At 37.9% G+C, this 18,852-nt stretch overlaps 1 protein-coding gene across 2 annotated transcripts in view; it reads right to left on the reverse strand.

The window, feature by feature from the left end:
* LOC134838864 (inositol 1,4,5-trisphosphate receptor type 1-like) overlaps positions 1-18,852 on the reverse strand; it is a 466,592-nt gene that overhangs the window by 21,291 nt on the left and 426,449 nt on the right. For both annotated transcript variants that reach the window (XM_063854157.1, XM_063854158.1), the window contains 5 exons: positions 18,318-18,482; positions 11,367-11,562; positions 10,446-10,657; positions 10,077-10,272; positions 1,981-2,007 (listed from right to left, as the gene is read on the reverse strand). In XM_063854157.1, the coding sequence (XP_063710227.1) occupies positions 1,981-2,007; positions 10,077-10,272; positions 10,446-10,657; positions 11,367-11,562; positions 18,318-18,482 (796 nt within the window). The remainder of the gene's footprint in view (positions 1-1,980; positions 2,008-10,076; positions 10,273-10,445; positions 10,658-11,366; positions 11,563-18,317; positions 18,483-18,852) is intronic.

The raw sequence follows: 18,852 nt of genomic DNA on the forward strand, positions 1-18,852 counted from the left end.
AAAATTGGTACACGGTTGCAACACACTTGCTCTCGCAAGTATAGATACAACCAAAAACAGACTTCTCAAAACCTTGCTTCAAAATTTTGAGAAGAGCTTCTCATACTACCTACAAAAACTGCTCATTCCTGAAAAACTGCTCATTCCAGTTTTTCATCAACTACTAAAAAAATTACGATGGAAAAAATTAAGGCAATGATATTGGTTTGCTGGTACTGTGGGCATCTGGAACTGCGGCCACTTTTAGTGATTTGCTGGTACATCGGCCAACATGAATTTGTAGAGATACTGAAACTAAGCACAAAATCTGAACAACTCAAAATTGGATCAGTACATAAGACCATTACTCCCTTCGGGGTTTCGTAAAGTTACAATCCACTTTTGAAACTAAAAAGACGAAGCCAGAGAGCGCATACAGAGGGCAAATATCTTCCTTAATTGATGCCACAAACCAACCAGGTGAGGGACGTTTACGGTACTACTATGATAGAGTGGTCCCAAGAAAAAGCAATTATGATAGACAGCTCCCGCATTCATTTTGCATGGCATAATTTTGATAACTAATTTATGAATAAATTATTCATTTCAAACATCGCGCAGAATATGTTGAGTCAAGAAACAGTTCAGGTAAATAATTGCAATTACTATCTTATTTATATCAAGAATATGCTCGCTTCAACTTATTTTACGGTTTAACAACAATAACTGTTTTGATTTATTTGTCATCAAACCTCAATGTTTACCTTTTCTGTGAATTTTCTATCTTAAAATGATGAGTGGGGAGGTTTTACGAAGTAACGAAACATAAACTGGTTTGAAAATATACAGTGACATCTTTTCTGAATGTCTAAATCCTAATTACTAAACGCTTTCAGAGCCCCAGGTGTCTTATTCTCAAAGGACCTGGTTATTTTCAAGGGACCACTCTATCATAGTAGTACCAAGTTGAAAAAAAGACCGAAAATTACATGAGCCAATCAAAGTTCAGCTCTCAAAAACTCGAAAAAAATGAGCATAACAATCAGTCGATTTGGAAGAGTTTTAAGAACGCTGACTGACTGAAAGCTTTCGGGCATTCTGCCTTCTGTTGCGCGAACAGCCCCCGACAGATTATCGAAATTTGCTGAAACAACTAGAAGACAATAAGTTGCTGCTCTGGTGAGAGGAACCTGATGAAATGAGGTTAGCTTAAGCAGCGTGTTCACTAAAACACCCTCAACTCAGTTGATCATTTACATTAATACATACATAGCTGCTGATTCAACTGCTGTTATATCATTCAAAGGCTGCGAGTTATTTTAAAGGTTACATTTGTTAAAAAATGAGATATTCATCGAACTAAGTAGAGCAGAATTCAAACAGTTTGGGTAAACTAGAGCAAGAATATGGGGGATCGGACAAACAAACAAACTAACACAATAAATAATGTGTTTATACATTGATAGATTATCTTTGCTCTGATCTGCTTTAATAAATAACTGCTGTTGTAGCGCTGGCGCTGTTATAATTGATAACAAATTTATTGTCCAACTTGAATAATTCACATACCTTTAAATTGTCTAAAACCTTTGTTCCAGGTAATTTTTTTTTTCAAAAACAATTATGAAAACTTTCAATTCTCGATCTTATTATTAAAAAAACATAAGAAATTGAATTGAAAGTCTGGCATGAACAAACATACCAAAGCAAAATCAAACAAATACACCTTAAAATTCTCCAAAAGCTGTATTTATTTCGTTGAGCAATAAACTTGATACCAACTGAACTGTAGCTAGCATTTAACAGCACAAGTATGATAATTGGGTCCATTGCATAAGTTAGTACGAGAGATGGTCCCGCCATGTTTATTTAAGGTTTTTAAATGCAAGGAAACAAGTGTAGCTATGTTTCAATAAACTTAAGCGTCCAACTTTTTCGTTGAAGGACCCATCTATATTTTAGGGACCAAATTATCATACTTGGGGTGAGTATTCAACTTACCAAGGATAGAGCGCATCTGCGTGAAGACTGAAGAAAAACACAGCACAGCTTAGAAAAAGCCAACAGGGTTAATTATTGCATAATAGAACCACACAAGACTTCTAGGTCGCACATAGACCAGCTAACCATATAAAACATCCGAAAATACAAGACAATTGCATAATAAAATTTATTTACACAGAGGCGAAACTGCACTTCGCAAACACAGACAAAAAATGACAAACAGGAGCTCTGAAACGCAAGAAACACTAGTTTAATTAAATGAGCTTCACTAAATTACCTTGGATTTAGAGCAATTTTTTTCCAAATGCGCCATAACGCCTTCCTATCTTCGAAGACTTGGCTCTATTAAAGCGGATACAACACTGGTGATTGAAACACCAATGCTATAATGCTATGCAGCTATTTTTACTCGAGTTATGTGAGAAAATTAAACTCGTAGTATAACAAGCGTTTTCTTGCAAATTATATAACAGTTACGAAGCTGCGCGAATTTCAACACAAATTACGTAACTTTTGGCTGGTTAATAAACTTTTTTTTTCGGATCGCATACACTTCAGCTGGTTTATTCACACTTAAGTCTTCAAGTCGCCATGTCCTATCATCTTCTAATGAATGCTTTTGCACAATGCAATACCAAGTATATAATTGAACAAATCAAAATAGATCACCCTAAAGCTCTTCAAAGTTCCAGAAATCTTTTACGATTGTCAGTTTGAATTTCCGATAAACTGACTCAATTTGAGAAAACTGGGTCAAAGGGTAATTTTAGAATTCCGCAGCAAAATTTAAAATTAAATTTCTCTTAGAAGCTTAAATCATTCACGTTTTTTTCGCAAACAAAAACAAACACGAACGCAGTGGTCAACTCAGCTGTTTTACCCTCAGCCGTTAGGTGAGGTATAAACTGTATAATTTCGATGTTCAAAGTCTATGCTTAATCGCTAACTAAGAATTGGAATATGAAGAGATAGAGAGAGCAACTTAAATTCAGTTTGGAACGTTAAGTCTGGTCGACGCTGACCTCGAAGCATTTGAGATACGGCGTTTCATAATAACTAATACATATGTTGTTAGGTATAGATAGATACTTATTTAATACGCAGACTTCTATATGTATTATGTAATCAGTTAGGTTTATAATATGTAAACATTACCAACTGGTAGTTTTAGCACCTAATTCTACATTGTTTATAAAGGGATGTTTTACTACAATATCCGTATGGATAACATTTCCCTCCTTGCGAGAAATTGAGTTTTCAATTTAAGGATTTTCAAGATCCTCCGCCTGGCTTGTGGACTTTTGTGTATCTCCTTCTTTTTCCCTCTGAAAGGTCATGGAATTTCCTCTAATCGGGCTGATCGATTGCAGGAAATTCATAGCGTCCTCAAAGTCTTTACTGAAGGAGTCCTCTGTGATCTTTTGTTTGTCTAGTATGTAACGTGAGCTTGTGGTTCTTGGTGGTGTAGCGGTTGTGGTTGTTTCGCGGGCGTTTTCAGGCGTATCGTTACTCATAAGAACTTCTGTACACACTATTTCCTCTGACGTTGCCACTGATGGCGATAGGCATACTGTGGTCTCTTTGTCTATCGTGGTTTGTGCGTCGCATATGTCGATGGTATTGGAGGTGTTAGGTTCCTTTGATGTAATGTCCTCCGTATTTGCATGTTCGATGGTTGCTACCATGCCTGACATATCTGTATTGGTAGATATGTTACCAATTGGAATTGCTTTGCCGAATTTTCCGGCTAACGTGCTTGTTCGTGCTCGCGTCGATCTTCGAATTTCCGGCGAGTTTGTTTCCGGTGTGGATTTTCGATCAATTCGTTTGGCTGCGGGTTGTTTACTTGGAGATGGGGTTTTATGGTCGAGCTCTATATCCGATGAAAGTGAAATCGAGGTGTCACAGTCGAATTCGATCGTTGCGGGGTCGGCTTTAGCTTTTTTCTTTGGGCTAATTGTTCTCCGTGGAACCGATTTTGCCGGGAGGCGTTGCGTTGCTGGTTTGCTGCTGTTGCGGGCATTCTTCTGATTTCTTGATGTAACTGTTGATAATAACTTTTGTGGGCCGAGAGCTCGTCTGTTGAGTGTTTGTTGTAGGACTTCCTGAGTGGATTTTGGAGGTGGTTTTCGGGGATTGTCGATGATTTGTCTTCTGGTTTCTTTTGTGCCCCCATGCTAGGTGACTTTGGTCCTAAAATACGCGGTTTAGCTCTTGTTAGGTGTTTATAAGCGACAAAGTCCTTTAGTGCCGCTGGTCTACATTTACCATATACTCTTGGATCCGGTATGAATGCAAGACCGTCGTGTCTAATTAACCTAGGTTGCTTCCCGTCTTCCATTATCCACGCAGTATGTGGGGAGTAATTCAATATTGCGCCATTTTTAATAATTTTGAATTGTGCCCCGAATGTTCCCGCATTTTTAGTTTTTCTCGCTATTGTTCCCGTTTTCCTAGCGACCTGTTCTAGACGTAGTCCTGTTTTAGGATCTATGGTATGTGCTGGACCCTTAAAACGGTCCTTCAGGAATACTAACGGAGCTCTGCGTAGATTTTCCTTTTCTTGTTTTGTTAGGAGTCTTATGGGGTTACGTGTTCTTACGTTTTCCAAGTTATTAGATTTTTCTTTTAGGAAAGCTTCCTGGAGTGATCTGGCTTCATAAGGTTTGTTTGATAAAGGTAGATGCGCACCTATTGGGAATTTCTGGAGTAGCCTCCGGTCGAATTCCTCATCACTACTGTCGAGTGTTACTGCATCCTTGTGTGTGCGTACATCCGGTTGGAGGTGTGCGCGTCGTTTTCCAGATGTTGTGGCTGTGTCATGATGAGCCTTGGTTGTGCTTTGTTCCGCGTTGTTTTTTTCTGGTGAAGCCGGGTTGAACGTCGGTTCTGGCACATATTGGTGATCGGATGTGGGCTTCTGCTTGTATTTGAGATCCAACTCGTCCTCGCTGTTGACTTCTCTGTTCCACATTGTTTCCGCCGACAACGCTGGTTTCGTTAGTACTTTTTCGTCTAAACATGACAGTTTCGTATTTTGCCACGAAAGGTTTGACAATTTTGACGATGTGCTAAGATTACTTAGGGGTGTATTAGCTTTTCTACCATAGTGAGATTCAAATGGTGTAACTTTTGTAGAAGTGTTAGGTGTAATACGGAGTGTTTTTATTAATTCAGCCACGTCTGATGCTAATTTATACGGACGATTTGATTTATCTATCTTCATAATTGCTAATCGCGATTTTAATGTCCGTATGAGCCTTTCGACCATACCTATAGCTCGATGGTCGTCCACCGGTGCGAAAATCAGTTTTATGTTATGCGCTTTACAATAAATGCGGAACTTTTTGGCCCTGAAACCTTGTGCTTGGTCGCATCTGATCGCACGGGGTACGCCCTGGTTGACTATGTGGTTTTGCATAAAGCGGATGATTGTATCCGCTTTGTTATTGGTAACAACTTTTGCGTACGGAAAACGTGAGAAGCGATCGACACCCACCAATATGTAAACTTCCTTATCGTTTTCATCCGGTAAGGGTCCTGCAAAATCCAATTGGATTTCTTCATTCGGTTCTACCACCGCGTCCAATGTTGAGTAGTGTTGTTTACCCGAGATAACTTTAAAGTTCTTACCCTTTTCCCGGCAGTTTTTGCAGTTTTGAGCAGTTGCCACAATGTCTCGGTGGAGGTACGGATACCACACATGTCTTGCAGCCTCTAGCATTCCACCTTGTCCTGGATGTGTGAGGTGTAATGCATCCATTTTGTTAGCTTCATCGTCATCCCTCATTGTTGTTCTTACTGCTGACGTGATTGTCGTAGCCAGTAGGTTGGCTGTTTTCTCGTTTACGAACGATGTTGGTGATCCTGTGTCGGCGATAAAAACGATGTTGTTTTTCCCCGAGCGCACCCGTATAAGGTGTCCTTTAAGATCTGTGTCAAGTAATTGTTCTGCCCGTCTTGGTTCAAAATTTATCCAGTTTGTGGATGTATCGTCCGGATGGATTAGTTCCCACCCCGGGATAACGTCACCCGCTTGTAGATAATTGACGTAGGCTGTCATATCGGTGCTTTGATGGTCTTGTTGTTGTTGATTCTCCTCTTGAATTGCGTTTACCTCGCTAGATTTACACAGTCTTGCGAAATGGCCCCTCTTGGTGCACTTGTTGCAAATTTTGTCACGCGCCGGACATTGGGCTAAATGAGTTGCTGAAAATGCATTTCCGCATTTGAAACAATCTTTCCTCTGTCCGGCCTTTTCCGAATAGTTCCTTGGCGTTTGTCCTCCTCTGCCGCGTCCCCCTCTCTGTTGAGATTTATATCCACCCCGCTTTTGGACGAAGTTTACTGGTTCGGATTTTATATTCGGGAGTCCGGTATGACTATTTGAAGTTCCTTGTTTTCTTATGTAAACTTGGTTCTCGGGACCTTTTTCACGTTTTATTGCGTAGTCCAATGCTTGTGCGGGTGTTTTTGTTTCGGCGAGAAGGTCTTTTTGAACTTCGTCGTTTGACATATTTGCCGTAAATAGATCTCTGACTATTTCGGACTCCAGGCCTACATCGTTGCATGCCGTGCATTTGAAGTTTCCTTTTACCACAAGTTCCGTGAGTCCGCAGTGGAATTCTTCCAGGGATTCCGTTTTCCCCTGTTTGCGTGTAAAAGCTTCGTACCGATCGAATGTTACGTTGCGTTCTTTAACAAACAGTCGTGTTAGGAGTGTCCAAAATTCTTTGGTGGAGGTATCTTGAATTTTAAGATTTGGGTAATATTGTGTGAGTCGTCTTTGTCCCTCCGTCCCCAAACACAAATATATGTAACTTCGGCATTTGATATCGGCTTCCTCCCATGGTATGCCGTCGACGGTGGGACCGAGGTTATCCAAATGTTGACACTGATTCTCCCATGCTACACGTTTTTCTTGGTTACGTAGGTTTCGATCGCGTATTTGTTTGTCTGTTTCCCCATCTATATTCAGTTCATAGCCTGGTTCTTGGGGTTTCCGAACAGCTGGAGGGTTGCGTAGGAGTTTGTTCAAATTCATCCCATCTTTGGCGATGATGCCAAGAAACAGCTGCTGGTTCCATTTGTCCCACTCTACTGGTGGTTCCGCGGACGCTTTCTGCCAAAACGGCGTAATCCCCAATGGGTTCTTGGTGAGTGCTGGCTGCGCCATGTTATACCCTCAGCCGTTAGGTGAGGTATAAACTGTATAATTTCGATGTTCAAAGTCTATGCTTAATCGCTAACTAAGAATTGGAATATGAAGAGATAGAGAGAGCAACTTAAATTCAGTTTGGAACGTTAAGTCTGGTCGACGCTGACCTCGAAGCATTTGAGATACGGCGTTTCATAATAACTAATACATATGTTGTTAGGTATAGATAGATACTTATTTAATACGCAGACTTATGTATTATGTAATCAGTTAGGTTTATAATATGTAAACATTACCAACTGGTAGTTTTAGCACCTAATTGTACATTGTTTATAAAGGGATGTTTTACTACAATATCCGTATGGATAACATCAGCACAACCGAAAACAATTGTCTTCGAACAACGAAACATAGTCAACATACTTGAAAAAGTGTCAAAAAACGCAGAAAAAAAACTGACTTCCGAAGAAAAAAATATTATAGCTATCCTAACCTAACTTGAGAAAACTAGATTTTTCAATCCTGTGGGAATCTTACAATCGTAAGACACTAGTAAAAAGTCGACTTTTTGGGACCTAAATCTTACGAAACGTTCAAACAAGTGGACTTTTTGAGACCTAAATTAGACTAAAACTCAGAAATTTTGAACCAGCTTCTCTCGATACAGGGAGAACTTTCTGAAAATATTAAAGGCATTTGAATCACGCCAGCTAAATCTTTGAAACGAGACCTTTTCAGACCTATAATAGATTCAGCAGAAACAAAGCATAAGCAGAAAAATAATAGGCCGAACATAGCCCGTTTGAAAAAAAAAACAAGTCCTTGTCAGATTCGAAAGCAGGACTAAAGGTACCGGAGACACCAAGAAATTTAAATTTAATATGAACCAAGATACCAATTGATTCTGCTAAAGTATAGTTCCAACTGATAGTAGGAAAAGAGTAATGAACGCAAGGAAGAAGAAAAAAACTGACTTGTTAAATGAAAAAACCGTTAACTTTCGATGTGAAATATATGCTCCTAGTGCTCTTTGAATTTCAAGAATACTTTATGATATGTGCTTTTTGATATGCGCTTTTCGAAACCTGGATCAATAGGTAAAATTTCTATTTAGCTGGGAAATCTGAAAATTAAAATACACTTTCGCAACTAGAAGTCGATCAAGTTTTTTGTAACCTTTACACTTCTGCTGTTCGATAGTTGAGTTCATTTTCCTTTTTAGATGAAAAATGAACTGGACCTGAAAAAAATCAAGTGTCAAACCGCGAAAAATCGAAATTAAATGTGAACAAATTAAGACTTTTCCTGAAAAAAAAAAACACGAGCTAAATAAGAGTCTTCCTCGTGTTCATCACCTCTGAACACTCACGAGTTATTTCTCATTTGACTCTTATGGAAATTTTGAAGAACATAGCCAACAGACCATTGAAAGTAAACTAAAAAAATTGCCTTTTTTATTTTTGAAAACTTTTTCTAATTTCTCAAAAATATAGATCTCAAAGCTCTTAAAATTTGTGAAAAAAACTTATGATTGACAACTTTCTGATAATACTAACCCAAAAAGAAACAAGGATAGCCGGTTACTGTGCAAGTAACACAGAATGTTCCGACCATAGTCTTTAAAAAACTAGGTTTAGAAAGTTTTTTTCCAAATTAGTGTTGTTTTTCTGCTTGGTGTGATAAAAGGATCTGACGTAAAAAATATAAGTAAGGCATACTAGACAGCCATAGTAATATAGGCAAATTGGACAAAATTTTTGTAGAAAAATGACTAGAAAAACTTTTTGCAGAAGATTTTTGACTTTTTCGAAGTTATTGGTTCCCAAAATGATGCTAAAAAACTACAAAAACTAGTTTTACTTGCTGAAGATTAAGTTTTAAGGTCTTAAATTAGGCGTAATTCAGCTGTTGTAAGCCTGCTCGCTCGCTCGAAATAAGACAAAAATTTCAAACCGGTTTTTCTTGACACTAAAAACAAATTTTGGGAATTTTTTAATGTGGTTCGAATCACGACTGAAAGGGGGCTTTACTATAATATATCAATAACCCTGTCCGATGATTATTTGTGGTACCTGATTTTACGTGGAAAAAAACTAAAACACACCCGAATACAAAGTTCCTCCCAATTTTCAATGGTCGGAACAAAAACCTGAAACCCTCCAAATTAGACAAAAATGACCTCAGAGGAATGCTTATTGAACAAAATCGATTGCTTTTAATCTGTTTTCTCAATGAAGGTCAACTTCAACCTCGGAGGCATTGGTTTTTAAAGTCTAATTGAGAGTTCACTTCGTCCACGATGGCAGACAAAATTTTTGTCAGTTTTTTGGTTAAGAAAAAACATAATCAATAAAATGTCATTGGACCTAAGCGCAATTGCTACAGTAACAAGTGAGTTAGTGAAAAGCTAAGATGATTGAAAACGAACTTCCATTTTGATTCGGCCAGCTTTAGGTTTCTTAGTATTATGCGTAGTTACGGGATGTCTAGAAACTATATACTGAGATGAACACAAACTGTGAAATTGTAATTTGACATCGATCACTTTCATTCAATCACTTTCAGTCAACTGAAGCCACGAAAGCGCATCTATTCACAACTGTATTATCTCACATACACGTCACACATTTTAGCATAACAATTGCTGAAAAAACTCAGACTCAGTCAATTTTAAATACTTTTCCTACAAAACAACTCAAAAAACAATTCTTCAGTTTAAAGTTTTCATCGACCTGATGAAATCCCGATGATTTTTTAAATTAGGTATCTGCTTTTAAAAAAAACTTTCGATTACTTTCATTCCCACAATAATGAGGCACTCAATTGAAACCTAAATTCCACAGTTGAAATACTGTCACGTTTCATGTAATCATTTCGTATTCACTGACTACATCACCTTATTATGGATTCACAGTAGCCTGTAGAGTCTTGTTACCTTTTTTGAGTTTGGTGGCCCCGTCTGTGGTCCCACTTCTGGCTGTCTGTCTCTGACTGTGTGAGTTGAACACTTCCCCGGTGGACATGGAGAAATGGGACTTGATCTCGGCCTCTGCCTCCTTCATCTTGTCGTAGAACACCTTGAAGAACTTCTCCCCGTTTGACTCCTGCTTCAGAATGGCCAGAATCGAATTCTAAAAAAAACATCAGCTTGATCATCTCAAAAGTGATGACGGTGAGCAAGAAAAAGCTACAGTAGCTCTTAAATTATTTATCAAAACTCATGACGTTAATTATCTTCCGAAATTTACAGCGTGCAACATCATTGAAAAAAATTTATTGCCGTGGACCATGATTCAACCCTCACCTGTATCACGCCATTGCCTCCCTCCAGAAGAGCGATTCCCAGTTGGACTGTTTCTAAGAAGAGACTGCTGGAGGAACTGTTGATGACCAGATTGACCACCAGTTCCGATGCACCCGACCCATTCAATTGGCACTGGACGTCGTAGAGGGAACTGTCTGCTCTGGTGACCATCATTGAGCCAGAGTTGGCAGAAGATCCGCCGGATACAGCTGCTGCAACACAAACTTTTTTCTCTAGAACCCTGTACTAAGCTTCAGTAGAATCTCGACCATTGACAGAAAAGAAAGAAATTTAGGTCAAACAACAGCTGAAGTCTCAACAAATGATTGACCGCCCAAATAGTTTTTCAGGTTGAACCATTTTTTGCATGATATCTTCGACAGTTTCAGAAATAAATCAAATCGAAGGAATGGTCCTGATTTTTTGAGGCATTCTCAGTATTTTCTAGATTTCACTTTTCGGATGGATCTTGTATAACCATGGAAACACTCGATATTGGTTGAAACCTGTAAAAAGTATCCAGAGAAAAATCACAGAAGGTAAAAAAAACATTGACAGCAGCAAAAGATAAAACCATTAATAAATAAAAACGACACAATTACTCCGATATCAATTTGAAATTATGCTTGATGATGTGATAAAACGCAGACGATTCACTTGGAAACTCGGCACCTTGGAATCCAAAAGAACGTGCAGAGCAAATGATGATTACTCATTATTCATGTCTCTCAACACAAGGGTCATGCGTTCGAATCCCTATTCGGTCACGGTTGGAGGGGTCCCAGTGCCATCCGCCTCCTCAAGGTGGGACCGGCTGCGGCAAAATAGATGACAACCCCCCCCCCCCCCGCCCCCCACGGTTGGTCCTGAGCAGGTCGGGTGCAAATAAAAAAAATAAAAAAACTCATTATTCATACTTACACGGAGGGAATGTGGGATGTGTGTTATACTGTGCCGCAATGGTAGTGCCACTTTCAGAGTATGTATTAGAGGAAGATGCGTTGGAGGCGTTGGCTGCTGCTGCCGACACCAGAGGGTCCACTTCTCTCTCGTACCTGCGTCTCAGATTGGCCTTGTCGAAGTAGCGGAACAGCAGCGCGTCTCTCAGTTTTTCACCCTGCACACAATGAAAAACTTTCAAAAATAGTCAGTCGCATCTTCGCATAGTAAGAACAAAATAGTGGATTTTTTTTGTTTTCAAATATATTAATTGGGTACAAAAGGAAATGATGAAAAATTTTAGTCATGTACAAAATACAATTTTTAAATGAGAGTAATCTGAAAACACCTACTGAAAAATTCTATCAAAATTGATACAAACATCCTTTCTAATTTTTTCAAACAAGCTACTTGTACGACTAAAACTAAGTGCTCTACCAGGGGTGAATAGAGTTTCGAACCCCTCACTACCCAAAGGGAGTAAAATTTTAGTCAAAATTATGTTTATGACTATTTTTATCACCACAATTTTTGGCTGCCTAACCCTCAATTTTTTCTGAAGACGCATTCGGCGCCATTAAAAACTAACTTTGCGGGGGAATTCGCCAAAAAGTTGGATTTTAGAATGAGCCGACCAAAAAATATTTGTTTAGGGTTTTTCAGTTAGAATGGTTTTTTTGAAACGTCTATAACTTTTAAATGGAACATTGGATTTAACTGATTGTTTTTACATTTATTATATAACAGATTAAGATTTTTGAACACGTACATAAGAGTTATAATAACTGCTGGAAATGTCCGCCATTTTCTTGAATACAAAGATGTAACCGCTTCTCAAAATGTGTTGCTGCTTTCACTGCCTGCGCCGGAGTTATTGTTCCACAAGCGTTCTCCACAGTTTGCATAAGATTTGGGACTGTCTGGTAGTTGGCATCAAATATCATTTTACCCAAATGACCCCATAGCCAAAAATCCAATGGATTCAAGTCCGGGCTTTGGGGTGGCCAAGGAATCGCACTCCTCCTGCTTATAATCCTCGCGCCAAATTTTTGGCTATGGGGTCATTTGGGTAAAATGATATTTGATGCCAACCCCCAGACAGTCCCAAATCTTATGCAAACCGTGGAGAACGCTTGTGGAACAATAACTCTGGCGCAGGCAGTGAAAGCAGCAACAAATTTTGAGAAGCGGTTACATCTTTGTATTCAAGAAAATGGCGGACATTTCCAGCAGTTATTATAACTCTTATGTACATGTTCAAAAATCTTAGTCTGTTATATAATAAATGTAAAAAGAATCAGTTAAATCCAATGTTCCATTTAAAAGTTATAGATGTTTCAAAAAACCAATCTAACTGAAAGACCCTGTAGCACATGTTTTCATAAAACCTTACAAAATAGAGACTTTTTGATGTTTTTAAAATAAACGTTAAAAAATTGAAGTCTTTTCGAAAATTACCCTCTCGCGAAAATTCTAGATCCCGTTCCTGTACTATACTACAGTTTACAAAAACTTTAGTTACAACTATCTAAGCTAAAATATCTTCTAAGGACAAATACAAAAACAGCTAATTGTCAGACGACGATAACCATTCATCATTTATCATAAAAGGCCGGACCATTACACTCAAGCTTAAAACTCTTAAGTTCACAACAGCGATTACGATAACTATTTCGGAAGCGCAGTAACTGAGCAGCAACTATTTTCAAAGCAGAAACAATCTTTGCTTGTGCCAAACTTCGTTATAAGCGGTTTTTAGTCACGAATACGATTTCAAAAACATGAAAAGTAAATAAGCATCGAATAAGAATCTACGCAGCAGCATGTTAAGACACTAACCCTACCCAATAAGTAAAAACTGCCTTGTCAATATGGCCAATGGCTGTGCAATACATTAGTTCTCATTAGCAATTTCATCACTCGCTATTCTTTTTGCTCCGCCTGCCGCCATCAATACAATTCACTTTTCAATCAATCAAACTTTCAATTTCAGAACCCGCAAAAAACAGAGACAGAATGGCTGAAAAGAATCATCTGGCTACACAAAGAACACTATTTTGATTTGCCCTATGTTCAAATCTCTTGAGCTACATATTTCACAATCAGATACGTAAATATTCAGTCCCAGTAAAATACTGTGGCTGAAGCCGAAATTCTGCTGTCTCATTAAAAACCATTATCATTTGCCTTTTCCACTAAATGCAACTTCATGCATGTATCTTGAAGGAATTTAGGGATAATGAATTTTTTACGCAAGATTTTCCTGTATTCTAATTTGTTTGCTGCAAAAACCTGAACAAAATTGGGATCAGCGACAACATTTGAGACCCTTTTCGGCCAGGGAAATTTCTCATTTCTGCTTCAAACAAAACTCTACTCTCTACTGCTCTATAAAACTTTCTGCCGTCAGCAAATTTCCGCTAATTCCGCTGCTAGCAGAATTCTACTACGCCTGATTCACATCCCGCAAAAACGCAGACAGAAAGGCTGAATAAATCAATTGACTAGACCAAATTCACTATTTTGATTTCTTGGATGGTCTCTTGAGATAATCCATCAATCAGCTTCGTAAAATGTCATGGAACGCATGGCTTTATCATTTATCAGAATTCAAAAATAATGAAAGAAGACAGCCTGCCTGACGATAAGCTGGCAGACAAAAACTTAACAAAGAGGCGATGCTGAGCTTCGCGCCACTTTCGACGCAAAAATGAATGACTATAATTAAAAACAAATGACCACACAAATCAAAATTGAAAAAAATTACTTGCACCATTAGATACATAATCGACTTAAATCGAACTGTAATTGTCAGAATCGAACTGAATGTAATGGAAATCAAAGCATGTCGGACTTTGTCGTCTCAAGCATGGTAATACAGAATGCTCCTTCAAAGCACAGAAACCAAATGCACAGAATGCTTCGCACCACTTGCGATACAAAAATGAATGATTAAAATCAAACGCGAAACAAATGTTTAAAAAAATCGTTTTTGCCATTAACACAGAGGCGAAGCTGCACTTCTCAGACACTTGCGAGAACAAAGCAGCTCTATAAGGAGCAATAAAAAAGTAGAAATAAGCCTCGAATTGGTAAAAAAAAAAATCGGCTTCGTACGGTATTCGATCTGCGACCTGGAGATTATGAGTCTCACGCACTAACCACTCAGCCACGGACGCTTAATAACTCACAAACGCTAGCCACAAACAAAGCAGAGAACAGATGCTATGAAATTTCGAATGTTACAGATAGTGATTAAAGCAAAGTACCACTAAATGAGTGAACACTTTTAATGAAAACTTTTATTTGCGGGTAAGGCTAGAAAAAAAGGAGGGTTCGTACTAATACACTAACGGTCGCAAGCTCGCTATTGTAAACATTGCAACAAAAGCTCACAATATCCAAAAACAAAATTATCCGTACCATTGAAAAAGATGCAAAATCTTGCGGAATGATAGAAAGCCAAATCTTCAAAAAAAAGTCTTTTCAGCGGAATCAAGTTGAGAAAAATAAGCAAAGAGACAATGCTCTAAATTAGCCGAAAACTCTCAGTTTGTGAATAACAAGTTTCGACTGGAGTCAAACTCCTGAGCTTTACGGTCTCAAGCATGGATTGTACAGCAACTTGGAAGAAATCTGAACCTTAAAAAAGTCGGGTTACGGGTACTGAGCCAACAAAAATAAACTGACGGACGATAGTCAGAAAAAGCTAAGACTCTGGTTACCAAAAAGCAAAGACCCTGGTTTCCCGACCAGATTCGAACAACAAGCCTTTGCCGTCTCGAGCAGTTGTGTCACCTTTACGCCATATGCGCCGGATGGTTGATTGAATTTAAATTCAAATAATTACCAAGCGGTAACAAAGTCGAACAGACCTGAGCATAAACCCTTCAAGACAAAAACACACACGCACAAATGTTCTTTCGGTCCTCAAAGAGGCGACTAAGTCTATATATAAACAAAAAGAAAATTAAAAAAAAAAACGAAATTTTAACAAATCGAGTTGGTGAAATTACAATGTAAAAATCAAAAATCGATTCGACCGGATCTTAAATTTGGCAACTGAGCCGACAACATATAAGCATACACGAATTAGGCTGACAATTTAATTAGGCAGACACTAAAAAAACTTGAAATCATTATGAACCAAAGTATCAACAGGAGTCAAGATGAGTCCTCTGAACAAAGTTACTAACGGGAAAAAAGTATAGTACCCGATTGCAACACCCTAGTTAATCTCAAAGGTAAAAAAAACTTCTTCACAAATTCTCAACCTAATGTTTTCGATATCAAAACGACGAAATAACGATTTTAGCTTTCGATCAAAATGAATGCTAAAACAGATAAGAAACGAAACAGACAAGAAGCGAAACAGACAAGAAGCAAAACAGACAAGAAGCAAAACAGGCAAGAAGCGAAACAGACAAGAAGCGAAACAGACAAGAAGCGAAACCGACAAGAAGCGAAACAGACAAGAAGCGAAACAGACAAGAAGCGAAACAAACAAGAAGCGAAATTTACATAGCGAAATCAAGCAGACAAAAGTATGTAGAAAATCGAGAAAAAACAATTAAACAAAAACGAGACTCGAACCACGCACCTGCAGACTATGCTACATTAACTTCATAGCTGATCTTTACATCACTAATAACATCATCAATTTTACAAATCTATTATTACGCTCTGGTAAAGCGGGGAAACCAACTTGAAATGAATGACTGGCCAATGAAATTGAGCAAAAAATGAAGCATATATTTCTGCTAATGCAAAATAGTTCCAAAAAGTGAAATCGTATTATATCACCAGTAAATTCTAGATAAACCAATTGAATGAGAATATGAACGCACCATTAAATTAGAAGTCAAACCGCAAGAATACATGAAAGAGTGAATGAGCCCTGAAAAACTTCTTGAAAATCTTGTAAGAGCGTGAATGAACCTTGAAACATGAGCTTGAAAAAAGTAATGAGTAAACCCTCATAGCATGAAAAATTTATGAACGCAATGAAACAGAAAAAAAACTGACTGGCTTTTTGAAAAAAAACTTAGAATTTAGTTTCGAACTTAGAAGAAAAAATTGTATGCCCTTAAGGCTCTTTGAATGAGTTTATGATTAGTTGGAATTTCACGAACAATTTATATTGGTTCTTTTTTGATTAAATTAACCCAATTCGAGAAAACTGGATCATCAATAGATAAAATTTTTATTTCGCTAGCAAATCTGATAATTAATTTCCATTTTCAAAATGAGACTTCCATCACGTTTTTTTTGTCAATTTTACACTTTTGCTGTTTGATGAAAGAGTTTACCTTCCTTTTAACAAAGAAAATGAACTGAACACTTGAAAAGAAATCAAAAGCCAAGCCGCGAAAACCCAAAATTGAGCGTGAACAAGTTCTGCAGAGAGGCGAAGCTCTGCTTCGCAAACACTAACGAGAACACGACAAGAAGCAGCTCTATAAAGTGCAATAAGAAAAAGTTGAAATAAGCCTCGAATTAAAAAAAATTAGGATACGCCTCGAATTCGAGCCTACGACCTACTGCGACCTGGAAGTTATCAATTTCACCACTAACTACGCTCACTTAATGACAAAAACTATCCAAAAATAAAGCAGAGAACAGATTCAATGAAATTTCCAATGCTACAGTGAAATTTCCGTATAAGTGCACACTTTCAATCAACACTTTTTTTTGCGAGTTAGGTTGGAAAAAAGAAGGTTCGTAGTATTACACTACGCTGATCACAAGTGTAAAGACTTTTTCCTGATAACAAAAACAAAAAAATTGCCAAGACCTAGAGTACTCACTGCGTAAATAATTCATAAACACAATTTAAATAAGTAGACACAATCTAAACAATCTAGACACAATCTACCACCAAACACATCTTGAAAATAACACGATCAAAATAAATTAAGACTCTCTTTAATTTTCAAGTCTTAACAAGAGTGAAAGCTTTGAGCAAAAAATTTCCGACTAGAGCTCCCATTATGAAACAATTTGTGAAAAAAGCAAAAAAAAATAATTTTTATTCTGGAAAGTTAGGAAAATTTTCATTTTTTTGTTACTTTTGTTTTGACAGGAGGTGGAATGAGATTGCACGGTTAGATTACATATTTGGAAAATACGTTCATTCGTCTTTATACAATTGTTGTTAAAACAAATTTTGCCTGCTTAAAAAGATCAAAAAACACTTATGTAAAAGCAAACAACTCAATCTTTATCTTCTCGACACTGAGAATTTTGAAATTATTATTTTTTGGCAGTTCGAAAAAAGTTTGAGCGAACTTTAGATAGTTATAACACTTTGATCGCGGGAAGTTGCACCACCTGAGTTTTAGTGGACATGCCCGAATATAAATTTGCTTCCCACATATGTGACCGGGACACGACGTCATGACAAATTTAGGGTCAGCTCTGATGTAAACAGTACATGTAGAGTAAAACAGTTCAGATCAGTTCGCGCACAAACAAATTAATGGGAAGGAGAATCAAAATTCAAGGGAAAACAGATGATATATAAGTCTATAATCAGCCAGCACATAAACACAATTGCTTGAGTCTTACACGGCAGCACACGAACCAAATACCAAAACACCAAATAACGCCTCGTTTAAGTACGGCTGACTGAAGCAACGCATTTAGGGTATCGCATAAACTAAATAAAGGGTCATATGATTTTTCAACAATCCAGATCGAATTCTTCTGTTCTCTTATTATTGTTTTCTTCCACAATCGAAACCTATTTCTTCGGATCTCTTACTATATGAGATCCTTTAACAAAATGCCTTTTACTTATGTTCTATGCTGACACTATTTTGATACATAAAATGCATTATCCCAGATGCGTTGCCTCGAACACCCGACATACATTCACCTATCCTTTGAAGTTTACATGATGATTAAGTGCATGAGTATATATTAAATACAAACCCTTTTCAAGTCATCTGAATGTCGCTTCGAGAGCGCACTACAAGTTTGCCAAGCGGAAAAAGCGGCCGTAGCTACGCCAAATCCCGTGGCTCCGGCAACGCCTAGTCCGGCGCCAGTTGCCGACCGATTTGACTGAATGCGACTTTGTTTGAGCTGCTTTTGCTGCTAAGAAACAGTTGGTTTTGATTTAGCCTTATCAAAACTCCATTTTCAGGTCTGGACCATGTTATTTTTCATCAGCTGAGCAATATTAAAGACATCACTGGCAACACTGCAATTTCGATTACACACAGAGAAGAAAATTAGGCTACTCAGCAACTAAGGAGCTTGAAGTACAGAAAACTATGATAGAACAATTAAAACGACATCTTTTTTCGGGCTGATTTCATTATTGTTTCAATGCGATCCGCAGGTAAACATTTCAATGAGAGACAACACTAAAAAGACGACCAAACCAAGGCTCAAATCAAAGCGCGGGTGTGTTTCAATTATGCAATGCAATTGTTCCGAAGGATGGTGATTTCAATTAGGGGTC

The sequence above is a fragment of the Symsagittifera roscoffensis genome, chromosome 2 (genome assembly GCF_963678635.1).
Source record: "Symsagittifera roscoffensis chromosome 2, txSymRosc1.1, whole genome shotgun sequence".
In the NCBI taxonomy this organism is placed as follows: domain Eukaryota; kingdom Metazoa; phylum Xenacoelomorpha; order Acoela; family Convolutidae; genus Symsagittifera; species Symsagittifera roscoffensis.